Raw genomic sequence first — 11,267 nt, 5'->3', positions numbered from 1 at the left:
AAAAAAAAAAAAAAAAGTCACTTGGGTTCCTCACTGGAAGACAAGGAGGCAAGACATCTATACTATACATGTTGTTGTGAAGTACCAGGTAACTCTATGGGGACTAATCCCAATACTTATTTTTCTAAGATTTTATTAAATTTTATTTATTCTTTTTTTTTTTTTGACCAGAGACACAAACACACATACAGAAAGAGAGATATAGAAAGTGAGACAGCAAGCCACCAGGTCCAGGACTTGAACCGTGGTTGCCCATGTGGGAGTGGTTCAGTGCCTTAACAACCGTGCCACCCACTGGTCCCATCCAAACACTTTTGTAAGAAGTGATACGATTGGTTCCTGATCATGATGTGCATTGGTTATTACATGTTGTTTTGGAACTGAAGAGCTTAATACAATTGTAGTTAAGTTTACTGTGGCAAATAACACTTCAACCACATTTGGGTGACTGGTGTGAACTGGAATTCAAATTGGAACCATGCCAAAGCAGGCCTGCCTGTGTATTTAAAGATAGCCATTTTAATGGAGCTCATAATTTCTCTTTACAGGTTAATCTCACCCTACAGATGAAGATAATAGAGCAAGAAAAAGAAATTGAAGAACTAAAGAAGCAGCTAAGCCTCCTTTCTCAGGACAAAGGGATTAAGGATCACACAAAAGATGGGGATGTCCCTGTCTAGCCTTGATTAGGCTGTATCAGTAATATGAAAGTGGACCCAAACTCTTAGTCAACTGGAATGTAAATTTTCAATCTTTACTGGGATATAGATGGTATAATTCTTAGTTGTATTTAGTAAGCCTGCACAGGACTTATTAAAGATATAAAAATACCCTCAAATTGTTTTTTCCTTAAGTAGCTCTCTTATGACATAGTATCTTGAACTTTAAGACTGCTCTAAATTAAACCTATTCTGTTCTTTCTCTTTCCTATCCCATAAACTGTTCCTAATTTCTTAAGTATTAATGTCCAGTCAGTCTCTGAAGTTACCATCAATTATCCTTTAAACCCTGCCTATTGACTACTTACTCCTTTAGAAGGTTGTACTGCAGAAATCAAGTGTGCTCCCTATGCCTCATGGTCCAGGCCAGGCATGCACACCAGCTGGACTGCTCCCAGCTGGGAGTTTGACAGTTGTCAGTCTTCCAGATCCTTTCACACTGGTGCGGAAGTTAATTACCAAGAAGACACCTGGCCAGTTCATTTCCTTAGCTTAGTCAATTTCTACTGACTCTGCTGTCTCTGAGATAAAATTTCAACTTCTTAACACAGTGTAAAACCTCTACAACCTTTCTCTCTGTTCTCCTCATGTACAGCTTAGCATCATTCCAAAACCATACATATTCTTGCAAAGCTTTGTACTTCTTACTCCCAAATGATATCAAAACAGCAGCTCAGATACTACTTTTACTCCATTCACCATGCCTTTCCCACGGTACTTTTTCCTTTATTAAAATAGCATTCAGCTCCCCAACCAATCTATATATTCCTTGAAGGTGGCCATCAGATATAGTCAACTTTTATATTCCAGAAAGAACTTGCCACATAGTTGACAGTCATAATGGAGTATTGTACAAGATCTCACTGAATTTTAAATAAAATGAAAACCACAAATTATATCATATTTTATTGATACTTGACAATTGGCCTAAATAAAAAGACTTTGATTCTAATATAAGTCCCTTTACAGACAATAGGCACAAAACAGTATTATTCTTCAAGTCTAAACTCTTTAAAATCAGTTATTGAAATTCACTTAAGGAGCTTGAGGGCAGTATTAAAAGGGGCCAGGTTTTCACATGACCGCATCCACCTCTGAACATTGGCTGGCACTGGTGCACTGCAACCTCCAGACTGCTGGAGTACTGACCACAGCACCACATCTGCCACAGTTAGTTCGTTCCCAACGATCCAAGGGCTTTTCCCAAGAGCAGAGTTCATGGAACGGAAAACTGCAGCTTTTTCTTTACTACTTCCCTCTTTTAGCTGAAAAATAGCAATGTCTACCCAGCTATCAATGAGGGTTAAATTTACAGCATTATGCTTCTGGCCAAACAGAGAGAATAAGAAACGGGCAATGTTCCCTTCTCCTTCAATGGGGCACATCGTCTGGACACTGAACTTCATCTGTGTCTTCGGCACTGAAAGGCAAAAACATGCCAGGTAGCATCAACAGAGCAGCCCTCACGGGAAGCACTTGCACTGGTGGAAATGGGAAGTCACTAATCATCGTGAACTGATGGCAGGGGGAAGTGTAATTTCAAGGACATATTCTTTAGTCTGTCTCCAAAAGGTTTAATATTTGAGGGTTTAAGTGCAAACTGTTTAAAATAGTAACCAAGTGACCATTTCTGTTATTTGACTAAGACAGTTTTTAAGTTAGAAGGGACCTCACACCATCTACTCCAGCTTGTTACCTAAGGAATGGAAGGCCAAGGTCTGGAACCAGGAGTCTAATCTCAGAGGTTGGGAACTCTTGGCCATCATGATCGCTCTATTTACTGGGTTGTCTGGAACGTCATGATGCATTTTGTATAGGACACCAGAAAAATACGTCATGACTTTCCCAACAACCTAGTAAGTGGGGCTGTGGGCAGCTAAGGTATCACTGTGAACAACATTAATTCATTTCCTTCTGTATAAACTTAAATCAGGAGAGGCATGTATCAGTGAGATAATGAATAAATGATGTTCTCCCAATACAGGGATAGCTTCAGCTCTGGCTGGTAGGGTGGGACCCCTTTCCTCTAGTGCTCAGAGACCCCATCATTGTGAAGAAGAAAGGCATCTTTGCATCAACATTCATCTCTGCTTCTCTTCTATTAGATCTCCCCTGCAAGCTTTGTAGAATTAGAGATGACCTGACTGACCCAAGGGCACAGTGGTGTGGTCGGTTTGCCAAGGACTGTTCTATCTCCCTGCTGCCTCTTATCCAAACCATCTGATAACGTGAGTTTAGCCCAGTCCTCTCTACTTACCATTCTTCCAAATTAAAGTAAAACCCAGTTGATACTCCTGACGGGGCTGTTTTTTAGTCTGTTCTCCAAAGCACTTGAGAAGGTTTTCAGGCACATTCTTCACTGAGGAGTGTGTGTGTACGGTGGACAGGACCCTGTAGTGGTCACAGAGCAGCTGGTGCAGCACGAGCAGAGAGAGGGGAGGGGAGGCTGGGTTTGCATTGATCACGATGTCCTTCAGTGCCCCATAATCTTTTTTTCCAAAACAACGCAGCAAATGACAGCAACGTGGTGGGCATAACTGTACCAGGTGCTACTCTACAGACTCAGCCAAGGTTATTTCAACTCTCACTTCCAGGAAGAAGGCACTAATGACTGCCACTTCACAGCTGACAAAATTCGAGCACGGGGAGTTAGATAACTTACCGAGGGCATTCAGCCCAGTAAGAAGTGGACCTGGGATATGAGCTGATCTCACCTCATTAACTCCTACACTGCTGGCTTTCCAAATAAAAAGTTGACTTTATTGTCAGATTAATAAAACAACGTATTAGGAATGATACTTCTATTTGTCCCTCTTATCTCTGAGAAAGGGCCAGCCCACAGTGTGGTAGTTACGGCAGTGTAACCACCTGTGGTATGGTGGTTAAGGGCACTGGATTCCCACATGGCCAGCCACAGTTCAAGTCCTGGACCTAGCTGCTTGCTTTCTCACTTTCCACCCTCCTCTCTCTCTCTCTCTCTCTCTGTCCCTCTCTGGTCAAATTAGAATAAAATATAATAAACAAATAATAAAGTTAGATTAAAAAATACATTTAAAAAAAATCTCACAAGGGGAGAGATGGAGGAGAAAGGATTTTGGTGTGTTCATTCTTCACTGGGGGGGAAAGGGATCACTCTCTCTCTCTCTCTGACTGGTAAGCACATGGGCCCTCCGGAAAAATTTTAAAAAAAGAAAAAAAAGGAATTATTCCAGCTATCAAGTCTTTCTAAAACCTAACAATATAGCTTTTAAATCAATTTGTGTTCATGATGATTTGATGAAGAACTCCTTAAGAAAGGATCTTGGCTCAAGATATTACTGGTGATGAGAACTGGGGAAATTCTAAAACACTAGGTTAACATCAAGTAAAGTGCCAAAACTTACAGTCTTCTTAAATGAAGATTTTGTTTCTATATTTTCGCTCTTAATAATGAATGCAACTCATATGAACTGTCAAGGCCAAATTACTTGATCCTCTGTACACAGCCTGCTATTCCGGACCCATGTCTTACATGTCAAGCTATGCTGAATACTTTGCAGTTCCCTGAACCACATTACTTGATACTGTGCCTCCTGAAGTATCAAAATTCATTTTGAGCACTGCATGCTCTGAAAAGCCTTCCCAACACCCTGGGAAATAACCATCACAGCTGTGAGTGCTCACAGACTCATCCATTAGACTCTGGTTTCCTGGGGGCCTAGCTAGGTCCTGTCTGAGGTCATGGAAACACATGCTGAGAAGACCACACAGATTTCTTTTTCTTTTTTTCATCAAAATAAAGTCCCTTGTACATGAATGCAGAGGTACTGAAACTACCATAAGCTGAGCCCTGGGCAAGATACTGCACCATTGCTTCCACTCTGCTGTAGTGGCACCGTTCTACCACCAATTTTGGAGGAGGGTGGAAGGAAGGAAGGATGCTTGGGACAAACCCTCTTGCACGGTCAGATAAATACAACTTTGTAATAAGGTTTATATACCAAATTGCTCCTTAAGTTAGCTGAAGCCTATTACTTTCAACCATGTAGGCTGGCTGATGCAAATTTTAATACAAGTTGAGTTTAAGCAAATCATGATTGAAATATTAGACTGTGACTAGCTTTTACCAATATATTTCAAAAGGAGACTGGTGAGATTTTTATGCCTGGGTAGCCAAGGCTCTGCAAACTGGGCTACTCTCAAAAAAAGAATGAGGGTTGCTCTTCTGAACCTCAGAGCACTGAACAAGCAAGTTGAGATCTGCTCTCCAAGGGCTCAGAGGAGGCTACTGGCACAGTGCCTGGAATGGCGGGAGCTTAACTCTTGAATCCCTTCTCCACCTAAAGATCTCTCCCTGTTTTCTAGTTGGTCTGGGAGGTCACGAGGCTTTAGAACTTGTTTTGCATCACTCATACCTCATGAATCTGTTCAGTGGAAAGGCACAATTGTTTAGAGGAAGAATTAACCCTGCTCTTTGCTCTACCTTTGAAAACTAGAGGGCCAAGGCTTTAATTACTCTGGCACAATTTCTGGACACTACCAATAACCCAGCACACTGGCATTTCTCAGCCTTCAAAATGAACTTACCTTTCCAAGTACTGAGTTCAAGTCCAACGCATTGGTTGTCAAAGGAGTGGGTTCATCTGCTTGAATTATGTTAGTTACATCTAAGTCTGCATCGGGTGTTTGAATCATCTTGGAGAGGCCATCAACTGCAGCTTTCAACTCATATAAACGTTTCAAAATATCATCTTGGCGGGACTCCAAAGCTTGCAGAGACGGATTACATTCTTCCTAAATAAACCAACATGCAAGTTGTTAATTTCTGCTCTCATAAAGCAGTCTGTTTTACTGTTTTTGTCTCATTTGTCTTTGTTCCATGTACTCATCAACCTCCCACCCTTCAAAAGACTTTCCTCACAGTTCAATAGGTTGCTGTAAATGAATCCACAAATGCATTAAAACAAACAACAGGGCCATCAGGTTGCATGGAGGTTAAAGCACTAGACCCCTCATGGCAAACTGCACCATTAAGTCTTGGACCCAGTAGCTTGAAAAATACAGGTGTGTGTGTGTGCGTGCCCAAAATCTACAGAGACTGGAAGAGAACAGATTGTGGTGTGGTCACCCCCCAGGGGGTGAATTTTCATTTTCTCTACCTCTCTTTCTCTGCATCTCTCTGGCAAGTGCATATGCCCCTATAATAAAAACAAAAGACAAAAACAAATATTGTGACTGAAAGTTATACTTTGAAATTGTATGATTCCTATTTCAGGTAATTTAGTCTAAGAACAAAGAAGGGTAGAAAATGAACATAAATTATTCTTTATTCTTAATGACAAACTAATTGAAAATACTTTGGTTACATAAATAGAGATGAGGGAGCAATGAGAATATAACTCAATGATTTATACAAATAGAAGGAAAAGGGGGACCCAGATAAGTTTTTTTTTTTTTTTTTTAAAAAAGGATTTGGCTTAGAAAATGTTCACAGGGTCAAATGATCAATTCTCCAAGTCATTTTCCAGGAAGTTCTGACACATTCATATCTTAAGAGTCACCTAGAACTTCTTCACTGCTGAAATATGTAACTTCATGAGTAGGAAACACATCCTTTACTCATTAAATCTTTGTATCCTGCTTGCCTAGTATGGACTTACTTTAGAGCGCAGTAACAAGATGGGCCATCAGGTGGCGTGGTGGTCAAGGCACTGTACTCCCACAAACTGATCACAGTTTGAATCTCAGACAGGTGGCTTAACAATCACACCAGCTGAGGGGCTGGCAGGTGTGGTGGTTAAGGGTGCTGGACTCCCACATGGCTGACCTTGGTTTGAGTCCCAAACAGGGCGGCTTGCTTTCGTTCTCTCTCTCTCTGATCCTCTCTGTTAAAATTAAAATAAATAAGTAAATAAATAAAGTTAAATAAAATAATTCTTTTTTTAAAAAGATTCTGCTAAAAAAAAAAAGAATAAAAAATCAGGACCAGCAGGCATAATGGCTATTTTGCTAGACTCCCATGTAATCAACTGCAGTTCGAGTCTCGGACCCAGTGGCTTAAACACACTGGGCGCGTGTGTGTGTGTGCCCAAGATCCCGGGAGGAGAATGGAAGAGAAGGAATTGTAGCGTGGTCATTCCCCCTGGGGGGGGGGGTGATTCTTTGCTCTCTGTCTCTCTGTGTCTTTCTGGCGAGCGCTTGTGCCCTATAACAAAAAACTCTCAAAAAAAAAAAAAAAAAATCACACAGGGGGTATGTGCACATGTGCCCCAAATCCCAAGTTGAGATTGGAGGACAAGGGAATGAGGTGTGACCATCCCCCCTGGGGAGTAATTTCTCACTTTCCCTCTAACTGTGTCTCTGCCTCTGGTGGGCGCATGTGCTCTATGGGAAAACCTAAAGAGAGAAAAAAAAGCAGTAACAAGAAACCTTCCAATAAAATCACATTATACAACTTAATTGTGTATTCATAAGCTCTCGCAACAGATAATTCATTCTATATTGAGAATACATTCATTATGTATGAAAAAAGTCACAAATTAACACAAAATTAACACAAAAGAATATGGCAGTGACATTGACTTTATAATAAATATGTACTCAGGATGTAATAGGAGTGAAGAGTACTTTCTCACATTTATGAGCAGAAGAGTTCAATGCTTTTAGGAACATCTATTCCTCCAACAGTCACAAAATAACACCTCCCTCTCTTGCATATCTTATCATGGGGTGCTATCTGTTTTACCTCCCAAATAATTCTGGAAAATCAACCTGCTTCTAAGCCACTGTCATGGCCAAGATCAAGTCACCATTTTTCCACTAGTCTGTATCTTTTTTTTTTTTTTTTTTAAAAGAACTATTTCTGGGACCACCAAGTGATGTGGTGGTTAAGGCGCTGAACACTACCACATGGCTAACCACAGTTTGAATCCCTGACCTGGTGGCTTGCTTTCTCACTGTCCCTCTCTCTCTGGTCAAATTAAAATAAATGAATAAATAAATTAAATTAAAAAATTTTAAAATATATGTACAGATTATACACAATTTTCAAACACATTAAATTAAAAAAAGAATTTTAAAAAATTACTTAATTCTATTTATTAATTCAATCATTTTCATTTGACCAGAGAAAGAGACACACAGAGAGAAGGAAAGTAAGTGAGAAAGCAAGTCACCAGGTCCGGGACTCAAACCAAGGTAGGCCATGTGGGCGTGTCTAGCACCCTAACGATTGTGCCACCTGCTGCCCCCAAGAATTATTTATTTTAAGTTTATTTATTTCAATTCGATCAGAGAGGGATAGAGGGAGAGAGAGAAAAATGAGAAAGCAAGCTACCAGGTCCAGGACTTGAAGCATGATCAGCCATGTGGGAGTCCAGCACCCTTAACCACCATGCTACCTGCCAGCCTCAACCTAGTCTATATCTTCTTTTAAAAAAAAGAATCATTTTATTTGTTTAATTCCATTTGTTATTATTTCTTCAATTTGACTAGAGAGAAAGAGAAAGGAAAAGCAAGAAAACAAGCCAACAGATCCAGGACTCAAACTGTGGTTGGCCATGTGGGAATCCAGTGCCTTTAACCACCATGTCACCTGCTGGCCCCCCTTGTTGATATCTTAACTGGTCACTTTGCACCAACCTGGTCCACTCTCGGGTCCACACCTTAAGATGGCAGCTGGGGGCCTCCCCAGGGCCGACGTGTGGCCTTTGGAACAGCAAGCTGAAGCGGAAAACAAGGTCTGAGAACCTGCAACTTGAGAAGGACAGGACGTCAGTGAGAAACAGATAGGGTTTATTAACTGTTGATGATGACATGTATAGAATTCTCAACTGGATTGGTCTGAGAAGTGTTTCATGACGGGCAAAGTATTTTTACAAGCAAAACGAGAAATAGCAATTGACTGTTTTATAAAAATAATTAGAATAATAAAGATAATGATTGGGGAAAACAGAAAAGATATGGAATGTTGAAGTGGGGAGATTAATGTCTCTGTACTGACTGATGTGCATGGCATTCCCTTTTGAAGAAACAATGTAACACACAGTAAAGTTATATGTAATCCAATGTAATATGAAGAAGATATGAAGATAAAAAATAAAAAAAAATAATAAAAAAAAAAAGAAAGTTCTCTGAAAAAAAAAAAAAACATGTACGTTGATGTGCTTGATTGAGCCAATATACAGTTTATTTTGGATGGAAAATTCATTTGTATGCTGTAATGATGTATAGTGAATTAATGTAAAAAATAAATAAATTTAAAGAGAAAAAAAAAAAAAGATGGCAGCTGGGGACCAGTTGGTGGTGTGGTGGTTAAGGTTGCTGGATCTCTCATGCCAATTTTGTGGTTCAAGTCCTGGACCCTAGTGGCTTGAAAAACATGCCAGGTTTGTGTGTGTGTGTGTGCTGAAAATCCTGAGAGAATGGAGAAGGGACTGTGGCATGGTCATCCCAGGGTGTGCGGGGGTGATGGTGATACTTTCTTACTTTCCCTTTCTCCAACTCTTTCTGGTGAGTACATTCACCGTAGAGCAAATTAAAAAAGAAAAGGAAAGAAAGAAAGAAGGCAGCCTTGACCAGCAGGTGGCATGGAGGTTAAGGTTCTGGATCCCACATGGCTGACTGTGCAGTTCGAGTCTCAGACACAGTGGCTTGAAAATCACACTGAGCATATGTGTGTGTGTGTGTGTGTGTGTGTGTGTGCGTGCGTGCGCCCAAAGTCCCAGGAGAAGGGATTGTGGTATGGCCATCTCCTTAGGGATGATTTCTTTTTCTCCTTCTCCTCCCAGTCCTACCCTCATGACTGCATGTACCTTAGAACAAACTAAAAAATATATATATAAAATATAAAACTCAAATGGGGCCAGTAGGTAGCATGGTGGTTAAGGTGCTAGGCTCCCATATGGCTGACCGTGGTTCAAGTCCTGGACCTGGCAGCTTGCTTTCTCTCTTTCTCTTCTCTAGTAAGTACACGAGAATTGTACAAATTAAAATGATGATGATAAATAAAATTAAATAAATAATTTAAAAAAAAACTAAAAACAAACTAACTCAGATCTTATCACTACTTCTGGGCTCTTAGGATCAGTTAAACCCTTCGCTTGGCTTAATAAATACCCTGTATGATCTGGCCTCTGGCTACCTCCCCCCATATAATTTTGCTCTGCCCTTTAGCCTCACTGTCTCAAGATGCATGACAGGAAGGGCTTCTACCTATGTAATAACCTCATGTTATTCAGTGAGAATCCTCTTAAGTAATTATTTTCAACTTCTTGTTAACCAGCCTGTACTTATACATTATTTTTATTTAAAGAACTATTTTATCTAACTTACTTACTTACTTAATTTATTTATTTAAATTTGACCAGAGAGGAGCAGAGGGGCGGGGAAGTGAGAGAGCAAGCCATTATGTCCAGGACTCAAACCACAGTTGGCCATGTGCGAGTCCAGCGCCCTCAACCACCATACCACCTGCTGGCCCTACTTGTGTATTATTTATGTACAATCATGTCTATTTTTGCAAATGGTAGTAGGTAGCCTGCCCTACTAAGGCTAAAACAACACTGGATTCAAAACTCAGTCAAGGGATCAGCAGTTGGCATAATGTCTATATTGCTAGACTGCCATGTAGTTGACCACAGTTCGAGTCCTGAACCTGGTGGCTTAAACTCACACTGGGTGTGTGTGCGTGCGTGCCCAAGCAAAAACCTCTCCAAAAAACACAAAAACAACAACAGAAACAAAAACTCAGTCAATATTGAAGAATGTCTGAAGTAAGTATTGTATTTGTAGTATGACCTAGCAAGAGGAGTGGGATTAGGTGTCTTCTTAGTTAGAAGTTCACAAACAAAAGTACAAAGGAAGTAGACTTCAAAAACAAAAACAAGAAAACTTTCCACTCTGGGTTTTCATTTTGGTTCCATGGGATTATGTGACTGAAGCAGCACTTTGCCATGTCTCCATGGTAGTCACTAGTTGAAGGGACATAGAACCATGTCTATTTCTGTCTTGGCTCTGTAGTAAGGTAACAGCTGTGCCATTTGGTTCAAACTAACCTAACCACCTTTCTTCCATTTGAAACAGAAAGTCATTAAGAAAAAGTAGGGACCAGCAGTTGACGTAATGGCTATGTCACTGGACTTCCATGTAGTCGACTGCAGTTAGAGTCCTGGACCCAGTGGCTTAAACTCACGCCGGGTGTGTGTGCACGCATGTCCAAGATCCCAAGAGGAGAAGGGATTGTGGCACGGCCATCCCCCTAGGAGGATGATTTCTCACTTTCTGTCTCTCTGTCTTTTTGGCGAGTGCACGTGCCCTATAGCAAAAACCACTCCAAAAAAAAAGTAAAGGTAACACACAATGGGAAAAGCAGACCACAAAAGTTATCTACTCACTCGTCTCCTGTCAGAATGGACAGAATGTTCCTGCTGCTGGAAACCTCAAATGTGCACAAGGGGTCACTTAAAAACTATTCCTGGGCCAGCAAGTAGCATGGTGGTTAGGATGCTGGATCCCACACTGCTAACTCTCTTTTTTTTTTTTTTTTTAAAAAAAGCAACATACAAAAAT

The 11,267-nt window shown here is 40.6% G+C and overlaps 2 protein-coding genes across 3 annotated transcripts in view; one reads left to right on the top strand and one right to left on the bottom strand.

Moving 5' to 3' along the window:
- Positions 1-832, top strand: part of EIF2AK1 (eukaryotic translation initiation factor 2 alpha kinase 1) — a gene marked incomplete at its 5' end in the record, with an annotated part of 51,751 nt that extends 50,919 nt beyond the window's left edge. Inside the window, one exon of the mRNA XM_027772519.1 lies at positions 549-832. Within this exon, the coding sequence (XP_027628320.1) occupies positions 549-680 (132 nt within the window). The remainder of the gene's footprint in view (positions 1-548) is intronic.
- A 778-nt stretch (positions 833-1,610) lies between these two features.
- The window catches only part of AIMP2 (aminoacyl tRNA synthetase complex interacting multifunctional protein 2), a 15,224-nt gene continuing 5,567 nt past the window's right edge, over positions 1,611-11,267 (bottom strand). For both annotated transcript variants that reach the window (XM_006150187.3, XM_006150186.3), the window contains exons 2-4: positions 5,286-5,492; positions 2,977-3,208; positions 1,611-2,139 (exon numbers count right to left, since the gene is read on the bottom strand). In XM_006150187.3, coding sequence (XP_006150249.1) covers positions 1,751-2,139; positions 2,977-3,208; positions 5,286-5,492 — 828 coding nt within the window. In that variant the 3' untranslated portion in view covers positions 1,611-1,750. The remainder of the gene's footprint in view (positions 2,140-2,976; positions 3,209-5,285; positions 5,493-11,267) is intronic.

The sequence above is a fragment of the Tupaia chinensis genome, unplaced genomic scaffold (assembly GCF_000334495.1).
Source record: "Tupaia chinensis unplaced genomic scaffold, TupChi_1.0 Scaffold000279_1, whole genome shotgun sequence".
In the NCBI taxonomy this organism is placed as follows: Eukaryota; Metazoa; Chordata; class Mammalia; order Scandentia; family Tupaiidae; genus Tupaia; species Tupaia belangeri.
Note: the sequence above shows the minus strand (reverse complement) of the source record. Positions and strands in the feature narration are given on the sequence as shown.